Genomic DNA, 17,500 nt, shown 5'->3' with positions numbered 1-17,500 from the left:
AAAACGCCGCCATTGTCTCTGAGCTCAGCATCACTTCCTGTCTGCATCCTGGGGTCACGTTCCTCAAAGACGCATCGACCTTCCTCCTGCCTGGTGACATCATCTCAGAGTGAAACCGAGACTCCAGCTGGACCCTTTTCCTTTGGAAATCCGTCTTTCCCTTAGCCAGACCTTAGAGAGACCTCTAGTGTTCGACTGCCAGAAGTGCAGCAGCTTTCCGGGGTCGCGGCCTTCAGATGAGCAGATAAAAGACAGACTGCAGGAATCCGCGGATACGTCAGACACGGGGAATCTCACCGGGATGCTGGCTCACTCAGAGTGGGAGACTGAACCGGATTTGGCTGGAAGTGGATTTTTCCAGACAGCTGATGGAAAAACTCCAACTGAACTTCCTGGATTCCTACAGGGCCCCCATGTCCGCATTCAAAGCCAGAACCTCCTCGCTGATGTCGCTGTGTGTGAATCATGTGTTTGCGTTGAAGAGGAAAATAACAAAAAAAGGTTTGAAAAAGGTTGGAGGAGCAGAAAAATGATAAAAGGCATTTATGTCAAACCTGAGGAATGCAGGAGATTCCAGAAATATGATTGTTGATCCATAACGGTAAGGACCTAATCTGGTGCTTCTCAAATAGTGGGGCGCGCCATGCGATGCCAGGGGGGGTCGCTCAGTAGCAGCAGTTTTAGGCACAGGTGTGCAAATATTACAGGGGGCGGCGGTGACAGCGGCTCAGTGCTTGGAAAACGCGGAGAGCTGCCCAGAGTGTGCAACATCCGGATCATCACGTGCCTTTAGATGACTCAGCTCATGCTAATAATGTCATTTATGAATTATTGTAGACATTTTGATGACGTCTTTATTTTCCATCAATGTTTTCTTTGTCTTTTCTGACAGCAGGTAATGCAGGAAAACAGCTGCACTTTATAAGATCAGAACTAAACTAAAGATTTAGAAACAATCAGAACAATTTTTTATCTATTTCTTCAGACTAAAAACGTTAAATATATTGGTGCTGCTGTGTTAATGTTTCAGATCAATTTAGATTTAATATTATTTTTTGAATCATTTTTCTCTGCATCAAATGGTTCAGTTTGTCACAATGTTTCTAGTTTAAATAAAGATTGACAGATTTTTTATTTCAGGCATTTTAAGCTTCTTTTCTGTTTTAGTGTCACGATCCGAAAACGAGACAGACCCAGATGCTGAAACCCGGAAGGACACAGGTAAGTGGTAAGGTGAGTAATAAGGATTTATTTTGATCCGATGAGATTAGGAGTTTTGGCGTGGCTGGAGGTTCTGGCGAAGTTACGACCGTGGCGAGGCTGGAGGTTCTGGCGATGAATGCTGGAGCTAGGTCTCCTTAAGTAGAGCAGAGTCTTGATGAGGTGAGTGGTCACAGCTGGAGGAGTCAGGAGCAGAGCAGAACAGGGAGGGGGAGGAGAACTGACAGAGGCACCATGACGTTTAGACTATAACAGGGTTTCTGTGGCTAAATAAAAGTAATATCTGTTGAAAGTGGATTTATATTGATTTTTTCTTTTGCTAATGTTAAAAGATACAATTTTAGGTATACTTACACAATTTTTATAGATACTAACCTAATATATTGTCACCGCGTGAGTGTGTGTGTGTGGTTAGGGTTAGGGTTAGTGTGTGTGTAGATCAGATCAGAGAAAAGGCATTTATACCAAACCTGAGGAATGCAGGAGATTCTAGAAACATGATTATGGTTAATAGGGATGGCACGTCACCTGCTGTGATGTCATCAACACCCCCACCTGTTCAGGTGAAACTGCCCCCCCCAATGTGTTCATTGGCGCTCAGACACAGAGGAACAAAACGGCCTCCCTACTGAAAACAAACCCATCAAAGAGCAGAAACCGTGACACTGAGAGCCAATCAGGGCATCCTTGGAGCTGGGGGTGTGTCCACGCGTCTCATTAGAGGGGGATCCGGTTCACAGGCAGACGTTGGTCATCACTCGGGGGTCCTCCTCCCCAAACCCGTCAAGTCCTCAGGCACAGAAGACGGCGCTGTGACCGATGTTTCCAGACCTCGGATCCCACAGACGCACATCTGGGCCACACATTCCTGTTTCCTAGCAGGGCTGTTGTCGTCTGGGGGGGGGGATTACGGCTTCCCAACTCACTTCCTGGTTGCTAATAAATGCAGATATTTCCACTCACCTAAAAGTTTTACAGGACTGAGAAAAACAGCACAATTCCCACAATTCCTGACCTGGTACACCGAGGTAATAATCCAGGATCACACTGGGGTGGGGCCTCACCCTGTTATGACCCCCCCTCTGTGTGTTGTCTGTCAGCAGGGATCTCCTGAAGAACCATGCAGGAACAGAGGAGGCCCTGGATCCTTTCTCTCTGGGTTTCCTCTTCATAACTTCTGATAACTACAGACTGCAGATTCTGCATCCGTCCCGTTTCCACGACTGAAGGGCTCACAGACAGCTGGATGACGAGGACAACCCGGAGACATTTCCAGAAGAATCCGAGCAGCTCCCAGACCGTGAAAGCAAAGCTTTCATTTCCCGCTGACTACTGTGAAAGAGGATCAGAGAATTAAAACCATCTGCGATTTTATGGTCAACTTTCCACGTTCTGCTGGAACTCTGTGAGGAATTCCCAGTCGGAGCTCAGTCACCCTGCTGTTGGTGGAAAAGGTTTCAGCATCAAACACGTAAGACGCCTTCTGCTCAACCTTCATGACCTCTGACCTCACAACCCCAACAGAGATCTACCACAGAGCTCTGCAGCCGTTCAGACAGACCCGGTCTCTGTGTGAGAGCAGTGTCCCACCCCCTATCTGATGTGAATCACAGTGTTGCAATCAGTATAGGAAGCCCCCCCAAGGTGAAGGCATGCCTCAGACGGAAGCAGCTTCCATCTCTTCCTTTGTTTTTTCTTTACTTCCTTTTCCTTTCATGCAGCACAAAACCCCTTCTGACCTCAAAATGTCACTGTGGGGGGGGCAACGAGGAGGTAATGGAGGGGAAAAGGGGAGGTGGTGGCAGCACAGCAGCTCATCTGATTGACCTGCAGGAATCAGTCATTCTTCTAAACTGTTATGTCCCTTCGGGGTCACAGGGTTGCTGGAGCCTATCCCGGCCACTCGTGGGCGAAGGCAGGGGACACCCTGGACAGGTCTCCAGTCTGTCCCAGGCCCACAATCACACACACATGCACACACACACTCACACCTAGAGAATTTAGAGTAACCAATGAACCTATGAAGCATGTTTTTGGACAGCATGGGGAGAACATGCTAACTCCACACAGAGACCCACCCCCCATCGTTGTTCTGGTTCAGGTCCCCCATCCAAGAGCGCTAACCACTGCACCAACGTACAGCCCAGTGATCTGCTGGTTGAAGCCAAACATCAGTGTCAGGACCTGACGATGATGTTAGGAAAGAGGGAAAGAGGGTCAGTCCATGAAGGCCATAAGGCCTTCTAGGTTAACAGGAGGATCTTGAACTTGATTCTAGAATCAACTGGGATCCAGTGAAGTGAAACCAACACAGGAGTGATGTGATCTCTTCTGCTAGTTCCAGCTAACAATGGCGTATACTTATACTTAACAATCTAGCAGCTGCGTTCTGAACAAGCTGAAGACTTCTTAAGGAACTCTTAGGACACGCTGCTAACAAGGAGTTACAGTAATCCAGCCTCGACGTAACAAATGCATGGATGAGTTTTTCAGCATCACTCTTAGAAAGTAGATTTCTGATCTTAGCAATATTCCACAGGTGAAAAAAGGCAGTTCTGCACGCCTGAGATATGTGAGCCTTAAATGATAAATCCTGGTCAAGTAAAACCCCAAGGTTTCTAACTGTGGAATTGGGGGCTATACTTATGCCATCCAGGGAGACTATCTGAGCAGACAGAGCATCTCTGAGGTTTTTAGGACCTAGTATAATGACCTCAGTTTTTTCTGGTTTCAAGAGGAGGTCATTAATTGTCATCCAGGTCTTGATGTCACTGATGCAGGCGTTCAGTTTCTCTATCTGGTCATTCTGGTCAGGCTTCATGGATAAATACAACTGCGTATCATCTGCATAACAATGAACATTAATGCTGTGTTTCCTGATTATGTTTCCTAGGGGCAGCATGTAAATCATAAACAGGATGGGTCCTAGAACTGAGCCCTGTGGGACTCCATAGTTGACTCGAGTGCACTGAGAGGAATGGCCATTTACATTAACGAACTGATACCTATGGGACAGATAGGATTTAAACCACTGGAGAGCAGATCCTCTGATCCCTATGTCCTGCTCTAATCTATGGAGTAAAATACCGTGGTCGATAGTGTCAAAGGCTGCACTGAGGTCCAACAGGACCAGAATAGAAAGTAGTCCCTTTTCTGAGGCCAATAACAAGTCATTAGAGACTCTAACTAGTGCAGTTTCCGTACTGTGGTGAGGTCTAAACCCCGACTGAAAGTCTTCAAAGTGGCTGTTGTCCTGTAGGTGGCAGTAAAGCTGCTTAACTACAACTCTTTCTAGGATTTTAGAAATAAAGGGCAGGTTTGATATCGGTCTATAGTTGGCCAAGATGCTAGGATCCAAACTGGGCTTTTTCAGAAGAGGTTTAACAACTGCATATTTAAAAGACTGTGGCACGTAACCCGTTTCCAGAGAGGCATTTATCATTGTTAATATGGGATCATTAATTAGGGGAAAAGTTTCTTTAAAAAGTCTACTGGGAATTGGGTCTAATGTCTAAAATGTAAGAAAATCATCAGAGCTGAGAGAAACAGGAACATGTGGTTCTACTGAGCTCTGACTGCGAGTTAATTTAGCAATAGTGCTAAAAAGAAATCTTGGATTGTTTCCATTCTCTGATATTAAGGTTGAATAGTACTGGCTTCTAGCTCTACGCAGGGCTTTTTTATAATTTAATAGGCTATGTTTCCAGATATCCAGAGACTGCTCTGAACCGGAGCGGCGCCATTCTCTTTCCAACTTACGGGTTTCTTGTTTAAGAAAACGAGTTTCAGCGTTAAACCACGGTGCTACTCGGTTTTGTCTGACGAACTTAGGTTTCAGGGGGGCAACAACATGGAGTGTACTCCTGAGGGCTTGTAAGGCATCATTAACAAAGTGGTCATTTAGACTAGGACTGATACTATGGGAGCTGGTCTCAGAGTATTTTCTCAGAATATCACTAAGTACTGGCTGAACTGTGTGTTTAAACTCAGACACAGAACGGTCAGTTAAGGTTCTTCTAAGCTGTTTCTTATTCACTGGGGCAGAAGGATGTTCCAGTGTAAACTGGAAGGTAATCAGAAAGTGATCAGAAATGATGGGCTTAAGAGGAAGGACACTCAGCTGGCTGATCTCTATCCCATGGGTTAGAACAAGGTCCAGGGTGTGCTTATGACAGTGAGTGGGTTCATTCACACTTTGGGTGAAACCAACATCATCTAATAAAGCTGCAAAAGCCTTTCCTAGACAGTCACTGGGGTCATCAACATGAATATTAAAATCCCCTAATATTATAGTTTGATCAGAATCTAAGACAATAGTCGATAGGAAGTCGGAAAACTCAGTTAAAAATTCTGAATATGGGCCGGGGGGGCGATAAATAATTATGAGTAAAACAGGTTTTCGAGTTTTCCTGTTTGGGTGACTTAAAGACAATATGATGCTTTCAAATGAATTATAAGCATTTTTTACTTTAGGGCTGAGAAGTAAGCTAGACTGTGATATTACTGCCAAACCACCTCCTTTACCTGAAATCCTGGATTTCTGATAGTTAGCATAAGTGGGGGGGGTTGCTTCATTCAATCTAACATAGTCATCCTGTTGGAGCCAAGTTCCTGTTAAGGCTAAAAGACTAAGGTTTTTATCAGTAATTAACTCGTTGACTAAGAGGGACTTGGAGGAAATGGATCTAATGTTTAATAAACCGCATTTAATGACATAATTCTGCTTGTGAGAACTGCTGTCTGTCACTTTAAGGTTTCTATGACGCGCTCCTTTCATTTGTCTTTAAGCACATAAGCTAAAGCTAGGACCTGCTTGACTTTCCCTGCATGGGTTTTGCACCGGCACTAACCCTAAGGGAGGCTCAGAGGAGCGTTTTACACTGCTGCTCTGCGCCCGGGTCTCGTCTCTGGATTGTCAGGTTAACAGACTAAGGCTAGCAGAAATGTTTCTAGAAAGAAGAGCGGCACCGTCCCGAGTGGGATGGACGCCGTCTCTCCGCATGAGACCGGGCTTCCCCCAAAACGCGCTCCAGTTATCCACAAAACCAACGCCGTTTTCTGGGCACCATCTAGAAAGCCAGCGGTTAAATGATGAAAAGCGGCTGTACATTTCATCACTGACTAAGTTCGGCAGGGGGCCAGAGAAAATGACAGTGTCGGACATCGTCTTAGCCAGTTTACACACCGAAGCTACGTTTAACTTAACCACCTCTGACTGTCTCCGTCGGGCATCGTTACCGCCTGCGTGAATCACGACTCGACGGAACCTGGACTTACTCTGAGCTAACATCCTAAGGTTCCCCTCGATGTCACCAACTCTGGCCCCCGGATAACACCTGACTGTAGCCGCTGAGAGCTCCACGTTTATAACTAACTGACGTCACAGAGGTCAGAGGTCACCTCTCCGGATGGAAGCAGGACTTCCGAGACACTTCGTTGCATTTGTTCCGTTAATCCAGAAGACGCAGAGAAACACTCAGACTCAGTTTGTTCCCAACTTCATCCAAATGAAATAAATGATGAGATTACAGAGATTATGCGCAGCCACACGTTGGTTAATCTGTGGTTAACATGAATCTGTGAGCCTCACCCCCAGAAAAACAGACATGTTTTTATGTGTTCCTCCAGCTGGAGATGCTCCTGGGGGGGGGCATTACTTTCTGCTGCGCCATGGAAACCTATTCCTAACATCTGCAGACCATCGTCAGAGCAGACCTGAAGCTGGGGGGGCGCTGATGGTTCCCGTCCGTCCTGATGGAGCCAAAGAGGCATTTGGTGTGAAAATAACTAAAACATTTATTTTTATTGTTTTTTATTTGGGTAGTGAAAACAAGCAGCAGGGGTGGGGGGTCCTTCATCACCAGCGAGCAAAAAGTCCAGTTCAGGTTTTTCACCAGAACAGAGTTCAATCCAGACAGAGATCCATCCCATCTAGAACTGGTTTCCACATTTTCTTGAACTCCTGCATTTTGTCATGAATGGTTTCTTAGTCTTTCTCCGGTCTTCTATGGTCGGAATGTTTTTCCTGCTGCAAACAGAAGACTTTCAATTAGCTTGGCGTCCACGTTAGGGCCAAGAACAGAGCTCCACACTACATCCCAGCAGTATTGTCACTTCCTTTTTCCTTCAGTCCAGTGTTGTGGTATCCACATGTGTGCACATGTACCTATTTCACCGTTCATTGCAGCAGTGGGAGGAGTCTGAGCCCAGCTACTCCTCAGCAGTGGTATCAAATGGAGTCAGTGTGATATTTGAAATTGTCTTTGTTTATGCGTGTTTCTATCAGATGGCTCCACTTATCGTCACTTTGTTCTAGTTCAGTCTGCCGCTATCTTTTGAGGTCATCTGGAGAATGAGTAAAACAGATGTAAACAGATGTAAAAAGCGTTCTCTGAACTGCTGGTCTTTGCTCCAAATCAGGACTGGGTATGGGTAAAGTGGTTCAAAGGAGGCAATGATGCTTCCTGATCCACAGTCTGTGCGTCCGACTACAGAAAACATCTTTAACCTCCAGATAAAGAAAGAAGGCCGCCTGGCCTGGGGGGTTTCTGCAGAAGTGGACTACACAATAGTGAGGGTGTCATGGTGCAGGGTGGCTCGAGAGCCGGTTGGACCCAGACGCAGAGGTGGAGGCATGAGGATCAGAGTCTAGAGGGTTTAATGAACAAACAAAAGGCGCTGCAGAGCAGGATGACAAAACTAAACAAAACTCACTGTGGCGTGGAACAAGAAACGAGGAACATGGCATGACAAGGACAACCAGGACAGGAATAACTAGACCAACACAGGAGGAAGGCAGAGACAAGACTTAAATACAGACAGGGCAGACAAGACACAGGTGGACACGATCAGGGCTGATGGGGACCAAAGGAAGTAAAACTCAAGAAAACAGACAAGACAGGAGACTTTCAAAATAAAACAGGAAACAGAAACAAGACAGAACAAGGACCAAAAACAAGACATCAAATTCAAATCATGACAGAGGGTTTTCTTTTTTTTTTTTAATTGAGGTTTCTTTGAAAACAAGGTGGGTTCTCTGCACCTCCTGGTTTTTGCTGCCCCCAAGTGGACGATTGTTTTTTCTTTCAAATATGTTTTCATCAAGTGACCAAAAGAGAGAAGAGCAAAGAAAAAGTCGCTAACTTTATGTGAAATATCTTCTTTCTATAACATTAATACGGGTCATCCCAGGCCAGGGCCCCCCAGACTCACTGAGGGGGGGGGGGGCTGAGCCAGATGTGATTTTGGTTACACTATAATCCAGGTCCCTTTCTTACTGTGACTCAATGCATAATTAAGCATTCATTAACTATAAAATAAAGTACTAACAGACACATTTAAGCAGTTATTCTTTAATCCATTAATGCTTAATTATATGTTGACTAAGATTAGAACAGGGACCCGTATTATTTAGTATTACTATGTCTTTACTTTGGTAATTAATTCTCCAAGTTCCTGATTAATATTAAGAACAGAAAAACCAACACATCTGTGGAGAAATTCCTGTGAATGTTTGGGTCATGATGATGATGCCAGAATAAATCACCATAACCAACCGCAGACATTCAAACACAGGAAGTTTCATTAACCTGCTTTGATCTATTTTTTAAAATAAAATCATCTCGGCGTAGTCATGATTTTAGCATAGCATAGTCTTAGTATGTAAAATCAGAGCACATCAGACTTTAATGCATGGAGGCTGAAGTCCAGAGACCACCACACAAACCCCAGAGATACTGGAGATGGAGGAGGAGTAAAGAGCCAGGAGGAAAACTTCCTCAACACAAGTGGAGGAGCTCCACCACAGGAGGAGGACATGCAAACATCGAGTCCTGCCACCCGCTTCCCAGGAGAAGGGAGACGGATGAACCAGCGATCCTCATCAGGTTTGTGAATCAGAAACACAAGCTAGCTCTGATGAACCAAAGGAGGAATCTGAGGCAATCTGCTGCTTATGTAACCCTTGTTCTATCCTAGGCACTTTATCATTGGGAGTGGGTCATCTAGACCCACTAGACAGTGCTCTGAACCTTTTTTCTTCAATGATTTGTGATCTTCACTGGTGTCCATGGATTACATGAAATCTTTCCACCTTTATCCACCTTTGTCATTGTTTCTCCACACCAGGCATTTACAGACGCAAATGGTTCTCATAACGGGTTTATTTGGTCTCTCCAAATCCACCGTGAAAACTGCATATACAGACATAATAGAAACTTCTTTGACATTGAACATACATTGTAAACAGACAGTTAAAACAAATAAATAAATCACCTCGTTGGCTGCATGCCGAGATGGGAGTTACTCTTAGTGTCCTCTCATCCACATCTGGTATTCTTTGCATACAAACGTGGTGCTCCTGCTTCCAGCGTCTCTCTTCTCTGTCCATACAATGTGCGCTAAGCAAGTAAGCACTTCCGGTATTTTCAAAATAAAATTACCTTAAAAATAAACTTCTCATAACTTAACCAACATTTACCAAACAAAACACAACAGACTAACAAATGACCGTTACAGTCATGGTAGGGAGAACACGTCAATGGAAGGGGGGGGGGTCATCTGGACCCCCTAAGACAGCACAAGGGTTAAACGACCATCTGACCAGAAGGAATGCTGATATGGCCAAACATGCCAGGCTTCTCAGGAAGCGTAAGCAGATTCAGAACATTTGGGTTAAAGGCTGCAGGATCTTTGTTAAACCACTCGGTCCACCGGACCGGTCGAAGGTTCTGGTTGTGAACACCATGAAGGACTTTGAGAAGTGTTTGGTCACAGATGTCTGAACCAACAAATGCAGTAATGAATCAAAGAGTCAAATATAATTTCAAGAAATATGGCGCCTGCGATCAGCGCTAACTCCAAAAGTCTGAAGTGACCTGATTCTCACCAGAGTTCTGACCTGCAGACAACTTGACCTCAACTTTCAGCGCCGCTGATATCAGCTGAAGAAGGATATGGACCTGAATCTAATGTCTGCAGACATAACTGTGAAGACAACTGTAAACTGTTTAAACCCAGAAGTATGGCTGTTTATCAGCAGAAGGAGAAATACCAACCTTGGACATTTGACAGAATTTGGATCCTTATTTCACAGCATTACCTTTTAATGGCCTTATAATGATAATTAACAAAAAGATTTGTAATCAATCATTGAAGATGGTTGAAGTGATTGATCTGTAATTATATCCCAAAATTAATTCATGATTTTTTTCAAATGAAAAACAATTTGCAAATATTTTTTCACTTTTGATACTTGATCTGCAAATTCTATGAATGATTTAGATTGATTTTTAATGATAGTGATTTGTATCACGAACATAATCTGCATAGATGTTAGATAACTGATCTGCATTTGCCATGTTGATTTCTAAAAATGTAATGTTCATTTTTTTACATAATAATTTAAGTATTTCATCTTTGTCATGTGCTTTATTGATACTTCAGGATTCTTAATTCTGTCTGATAAAGCTATGAACCGGACATAGATAAATCATGTAATAAAATGGTTACGGTAGAACAGGGGGGGTTATATAAGTTCGCTTCCTTCCACTCCCTTTCAAGCAATATTGTCATGATCTGCTTGGCGGGACAGACCCAGACGCTGGATCCTGGAAAAAAAACACAGGAGAGTGAGATGGCGAATAAAGGAATTTATTTTTCTGGACGAGGATCCAAGGGTGAGTTTATTGGAGATTGACCGATGGGGAGATGATACTGGCGTGGCAGTTGTGGCGTGGCTTGGGGATCTTGACTCGGTTGGAGCCGTGGCGTGGCTGGAGGCTAGAATTCCAGGACACTCGTGGTAATTAGTCCTGTAGATGAGGCAGAGAAGCCAGGTTAGCATAGAACCTCAGCACGTGAGCATAGAGTCAAAACAGATGACCAGGCTACCATAGGGGGCTACGAACGAACTGGTGATGAATGGAGGAATGGAGCTGGATCTCCTTAAATAGGCTGGGAGGTGATGAGGTGAGTGTCCACAGCTGGTAACCATCAGGAAAGCAGAGCAGAGAGGGGAGGGGGAGCAGAGACCAGAGGCACCATGACAAAAATGTAATTTTATGTCTAATTTTCTTAAGTTTGATACGTCTTTGTATGAATGTTTAACTGATGATTGTCCTGTTTTTGTGTATTATTATTATTTGATTGCTTGAAATGAACCATTTCAAATCATTTAAAAAAAACATCTGCAGACAGCAAAGCAAACATCTGGATTCATGACGGGCAGAATATTTCCTTTAGTCACCTGGAAGTTCCTCTGAAGGACATTTAAGCTTCTCTAAACTGAGGCCTGAAGAAATGGATATCATGTCAAGAAATAATGCTGCTCCCCCCTTCTGAGGAGGCACTGGCACATGGTCCTCTCCTTAGCACCCCCAGGGACGCAACAATTCTCCAGGGGACGTTTGGGCACCAATCAAAAGACAGCAATGAACCATCCGAGCGAGAGAGTCCCTCCGTTTCCCTGATTGATTATTTAACAGTCAGAAGCAGCTTTTATTTGTCAGATCAGCTCGGTTTGTTTTATCACCTGCAGCGTGTCACAGCTCCGCTTTTACCTAACAACAAAAAAAACCATCCCACGCCGCTCTGCCCCACGCTCACCTTTTCCCAGAAATCCTGTCGCCCTGAAGCCTCACATGACAAATGTTTGCATAACTGGTTTACGCAACATATCTGACACATTTCCAGCAGTCTTTCAAGGAAATGTTGCAGAACTTTTAATTCTGAAGCAACAACAACTGCAGGTTTCATGAGGGCCTGGTGTGATCAGGGGGGTCAAACTCAAACTCACAGGGGGCCAAAATGAAGCAGTGAAGTAAAATCACGGGCAGAACTCAATATCTACTGAAAAATTAACTGCAACTGATATGTAATTTTTAACATACAGTGTCTTTTTGTGTTATATTCTTCCGTTAGCTCCGCCCACAAGACAAACAGGTCTGTCTTTATGTTCGTGAACAGATCATCTGTCTTCAAAGCTCCTGTTATCCGTCTTCCTTTTGGTCATTTTTATGGAGGGTGAAGTTAATTTGTCTGATGTGACTGGAGCATGGCTGTCAGAAACTGTCAACAGAAAAAAGGAGCGCTCGCCGGTTTGGAAGGCGCATCAACATACTAGCAAAGCATTGTGGGCTTTGCAGTATTAACGGGACAGTATATACCATGGGCCAGCTCCAATGCACATTTGATATGATCTCGCGGGCCAATTATAATTACACTGCGGGCCACTTTGAGTGTGACACGGGCGGTGTAGATGGTGCTGACTGATGACCTCCTGCCGTCACCTCCACTGAACACTCTTCCGGGATCCTTATGATACGGATTTAGAATCATGTTTGACATCAGACCCGCCAACGGGGAGCTGGGACACGGCCAGAGCGGTTCTGTTGCAGGAAATTCTGTGTTTTCAAACGTCTGCACAGAAAAGATGGACTCTGATCTGACAACAATCCAATCACATTTATAGACATTGAGGACTTCCTAATTAATTATCATTAACTGAGATTAAAGTTCATAAATATAATAAATGTTATTGTTATTTATTATGATAGATTAATATAAATGTTAATCAAAACCTTTACTACAATTCTTTTAAAATGAGGAAAAACCTGAAACACCCTTTCAAGGCCATTCCCACAGTTACATAAATGCACATATGTGCGATTTTGTACATTTTCAACATATGGAAGAGAAAATGTGCTTTCTTCCCCACAGCGACCCTGACCTTTGAGCATGGCAGCATGTTCTCATGATGTTTACATTCAGCAGAATCCTGCACTTTAAGATTGAAATTTAAAAAGTTGAGAGTTTCAATGATTCAGATTTAGGTTTTGAGAATTAATTAATTGTTTGTTTTGATAATTAAACGGATGACATGGAATAATAAACTGTTACACAAAATGCAGTTTTACATGTTTTCATGACTGAATACTTTTGGAGCGTCTGATCTAATAACGTTTTTAAAAAGGCGATGATGCTGACAGCCACATTTTCCTCTGAGGGCTTCATGGGGCTTGTTTGCTCTGGCATGAATGCTGTTTGAGTGCAGTCCATGTGATCCCGTCTTAGAAAACGTGGGAAAAAGGCATCTGCTCAGTTTCAAGATAAGCCCTGGAGGTTCCTTCCCATTGGTCCCTGACAGACAGAGAGTGCTATAAAAACAGAGGTGGAGGAGGACAGAGCCTGTGGTTTTCTCACTCAGCAACGGGAAACATGAAGCTTTTCGTTCTGATCGCTTTGTTCGGGCTCGGCTTCGCCCAGCACAACCCCAACACCAGGGATGGGAGGACAGCCATCGTCCACCTGTTTGAGTGGCGCTGGGCTGACATTGCTGCAGAGTGCGAGCGCTTCTTGGGTCCCAAAGGCTTCGCTGGTGTCCAGGTAGAAGGGTTCTACTGCTTTACACATTGAATGCACAGCCTCTTCAGTAGGAAGACATGAATGTTCTACTCTGATCAATCACTTTATAATAAATGTTCTGCAGGAAATAAAACAAAACACAACAGTAGTTGAAATATAAAATCAACTTCAAAGTTCTGTCCTCACTCACGTTCTTGTTCTGAAGAGGCATTTCTACTTTGTTTTCTAGATTTCTCCACCAAATGAGCACATCCTCGTGAGCAGTCCTTGGAGACCCTGGTGGCAGAGATACCAGCCAATCAGCTACAACCTCTGCTCAAGATCTGGGGGCGAGAATGAGCTGAGAGACATGATTACCAGATGCAACAATGTTGGGGTGAGGAGCACTCTTCCAAATAACGTTGCATCTTCTCCCCAAGCATCTTTGCATTTTTTCCTCCTCCCACAGTCCAAACACATGTTTCAGACTCTAAATTGTTCTTCATTAGTGACATTGTGGTCCTGTGATGTACTGGCAAACTGGCCAGAGTTAACCCTGCCATCACCCTCAAGGAAGAGGGATAGACATTAGCATCCCTGAGACCCCATAGGAACAGAAGATGTCTGGCTGGAGGATTGAGACCGTTGACTGGTGTCATGCAGAAATCAAAAATAAACTGAGAGAAGATGCTAAAATGTTTCTTTTTTCCATCATCCGTCAAATCAAAGGTCAATGTCTACGTGGATGCCGTCATCAACCACATGTGTGGAGCTGGTGGTGGAGAGGGAACCCACTCCTCCTGTGGCAGCTGGTTCAATGCTAACAACAAAGACTTCCCCAGTGTCCCTTATTCTAACTTGGACTTCAACGACGGCAAATGCAAGACTGGAAGTGGCAACATCGAGAACTACGGGGATCCTTACCAGGTCAGTTGCGCCCAGGGCCAACGGCAGCTCCCTTCATTTACCAATCTAGCTGGTACCATTTTTGACATTGACATGATACATGGTACTCTCTCATAAATCCAAACCTTCTCACCTGTGATCACATGATGCTGCCAGCAGATCTTTTATGGGTGCTCATCATTACACGATAAAAATCTAGAAGTCTGAGTTTGATGACCCCTATTAGACTGAAACAAGAGTCACTGATGTTCTAACAAAGACTTCATTGGACTGTTGCGACCAAAGAATGCTGTAAAAGTGACATTTTAAATGTCATAGAGAACATGCCGAATCTGAGCAGTCCAAAGATTCCAACCATCCTGCCAGCAGGGCTAAACCTGAACTGATAGTCTAATGTGAATGCTTCTTACCTGGTTTAGGTGCGTGACTGCCGTCTGGTTGGCCTTTTGGACCTGGCTCTTGAGAAAGATTACGTTCGAGGGAAGGTGGCGGATTTCATGAACAAACTGATTGACATGGGAGTGGCTGGATTCCGAGTGGATGCCTGTAAGCACATGTGGCCTGGCGATCTGGACAACGTTTACCGCCGTCTCAACAACCTGAATACCAAATGGTTCCCCGGCGGCAGCAGACCCTTTATCTTCCAGGAGGTGAGGCCTTGTCTTTTGTTTTTTTCTGTGCCGGACAATTTTCCTGCTGGATGTCAATCCCTTTTTTTTTTTTTTTGCTTCTGAAAAGGTGATTGATCTCGGAGGTGAGCCCATTACAACCGGCGAGTATGTTGGTCTTGGAAGAGTGACTGAGTTTAAATACGGTGCCAGACTGGGAGAACTCTTCAGGAAGTGGAATGGACAGAAGCTGTCTTACACTAAGTGAGTGTGCTACTGCTGTTAAGACTAAATGTCAAAGTCTGACATAAGAACAAGCTGATGTCTGTCTTTATAGGACACATGTCCGCTTAAAGATCTTTACATTCTGACGTTCATTCTTGTGCGCAGGAACTGGGGAGAAGGTTGGGGATTCATGGCTGACGGCAATGCTGTTGTCTTTACCGACAACCATGACAACCAGAGAGGCCACGGCGCAGGAGGAGCCTCCATCCTCACCTTCTGGGATCCCAGACTTTACAAGATGGCCGTCGGATACATGCTGGCTCATCCTTACGGATTTACCCGAGTCATGTCTAGCTACAGCTGGGACCGCAACTTTGTGAACGGAAAGGTACATTGACCCTTAAACCAAACTGAGACACATCTGAAACAGATCATGTTCTAACTTTTCTTAACGGTTGCAGGATGAGAATGACTGGATTGGACCCCCCAGCAACGGTGACGGATCCACCAAGCCAGTTCCCATCAACCCTGACCAGACCTGTGGAGATGGATGGGTGTGCGAGCACAGATGGCGTCAGATTATGTGAGTTCTGCCTAATGTGTTTCAGTTTGGTTTGATGGAAAATGAAAAAAACGAGGATAGATGGTGTTTGGTATTTCCTACATTAGTTAAAGCTGCTTTCAATGGTTTCTCTCTGAAGGAACATGGTTCAATTCCGTAACGTGGTCAATGGACAGCCTCATGCCAACTGGTGGGACAACGGCAACAATCAGGTTGCCTTTGGCCGCGGTAACCGTGGATTCATTGTGTTTAACAATGATGACTGGTAAGGATGAGTGACAGCTGCTCAGAAAAGGATTTTTCTTTTTTGTAGAATGCTGACATGTATTTCCCATGACCGTCTTAAAGGCATGTTCATGACGTTAGAGTGACAAATGGAAGGAAAGGAGAGATTGTCCCATAATCATGATGAGAATTCTCACTCTGCTCGTTCTTCAACCTTCAGGGCTCTGGATGTGACTCTCAACACTGGCCTGCCCGGCGGCACCTACTGCGATGTCATCTCTGGCAACAAGGATGGAGGCAGTTGCACTGGGAAGCAGATCACTGTTGGGGGAGACGGCCGTGCCCATTTCTACATCAACAACTCAGAAGAAGATCCTTTCATTGCTATTCATGCTGATTCTAAGCTGTGAATGCAAACTTTAGGACAATAAAACCTGCAACTGAACAATAAGTCTGATGCTTGTTTGAAAGTTGGAGCCTCTCTTTTGTCTTTGAGCGAAAACCCAGAAAATGCCTGGAAGGAGTTCACATTCTGAGCTGTTCCAACATGACAGACAGTGACAGTTTCTAAAGTAAAAAGTGTTCATTTTTACTAAAATTTTGAATGTTTGTTTCTAAAATGAAATGAGCAAAACAGGAGTTGTCAGCATCTCCAGTTCTGACCTGTTTTCCTCAAAAATGGCTTTGGTTCTTTCAGCCTCTTCTTCATCAGTAACATTTCATAAATGTATTCAAATATTCCAGCCTGATACCTAAACAAAACCCAAATGGAAACCTTGCAACAAATATTCCTACTATTACACAAATTCTTCTGGATGCTGCAGCACTTAAACTAAAACAGATTCAGATTATTGACACCAATCGAAAGATGCTGCAGAAGGAAAACATCCAATCCAGTTCAGGCTTTCCAACCTGTCCCTTCAGGAGGAGCAGGGGGGCTGGAGCGGGGGAAGCTTATGGCCCTTTCATAAAAAAACTGGCACAACTTTTGTCATGTCAAAAAGACGAAAATGAAAGAAAAATAATTCATTGTAGAGGAATTCCACGGCAGATTTTTATGATAATCCATGCAAACAGCTGGACATAAATAATCTGACATGAATTACAGAACATTGCCAGAGTTACAACATTTTAGATTTCATTGAACTCCAAGGTGAGGAAAGTACAAAAAGTCGATTGCTGCCAGATCAGAATGATGGTTCCATTGATGGGATCATTTCACCAAAGCAGCTCCAGGGAAGGGTCCAATCCCAGGTCTGCTCTCAGAACCCGTTCAGGCTGTTTCTCAGGAAAACAAAAGATTACTGCTCATCTAGTCCCATTAGTTATAAATGCTGGGGGGCAGATTGTCATTGGAACACAGGTGTAATCTGCTGGACACTCACCGTAACACCATCATTTTGAATTGATT

General features: G+C 44.2%; 1 protein-coding gene and 1 long non-coding RNA gene across 2 annotated transcripts; one reads left to right on the top strand and one right to left on the bottom strand.

The window, feature by feature from the left end:
- Positions 1 to 10,856: 10,856 nt before the first annotated feature.
- LOC105357968 lies at positions 10,857 to 11,674 on the bottom strand. The gene is made up of 3 exons (XR_002875202.1): positions 11,468 to 11,674; positions 11,113 to 11,204; positions 10,857 to 11,033 (listed from the first exon to the last, which is right to left on the bottom strand). It is a non-coding gene; the product is annotated as an uncharacterized LOC105357968 (long non-coding RNA).
- A 1,727-nt stretch (positions 11,675 to 13,401) lies between these two features.
- On the top strand, positions 13,402 to 16,540 carry LOC101163630 (pancreatic alpha-amylase). The gene is made up of 9 exons (XM_004085067.4): positions 13,402 to 13,605; positions 13,814 to 13,960; positions 14,293 to 14,490; positions 14,889 to 15,119; positions 15,208 to 15,341; positions 15,468 to 15,690; positions 15,764 to 15,885; positions 16,004 to 16,129; positions 16,310 to 16,540. Exons 1-9 carry the CDS (start codon positions 13,438 to 13,440, stop codon positions 16,497 to 16,499), a joined length of 1,539 nt encoding a protein of 512 aa, XP_004085115.1. The 5' UTR covers positions 13,402 to 13,437; the 3' UTR covers positions 16,500 to 16,540.
- The last annotated feature ends 960 nt before the right edge of the window (positions 16,541 to 17,500 follow it).

Source organism: Oryzias latipes, chromosome 17, assembly GCF_002234675.1.
Source record: "Oryzias latipes chromosome 17, ASM223467v1".
NCBI classification, from domain to species: Eukaryota; Metazoa; Chordata; class Actinopteri; order Beloniformes; family Adrianichthyidae; genus Oryzias; species Oryzias latipes.
The sequence above is the reverse complement of the archived record's forward strand: the minus strand, read 5'-3'. Positions and strand labels throughout refer to the sequence as shown.

Excerpts from the sequence above, each read along its gene's own strand:
- LOC101163630 (XM_004085067.4), top strand. The coding sequence starts at position 13,438 with ATGAAGCTTTTCGTTCTGATCGCTTTGTTCGGGCTCGGCTTCGCCCAG. Across the intron at positions 15,120-15,207 it reads GACCCTTTATCTTCCAGGAG|GTGATTGATCTCGGAGGTGA; the intron begins GTGAGGCCTTGT and ends GCTTCTGAAAAG. Across the intron at positions 15,342-15,467 it reads CAGAAGCTGTCTTACACTAA|GAACTGGGGAGAAGGTTGGG; the intron begins GTGAGTGTGCTA and ends TCTTGTGCGCAG.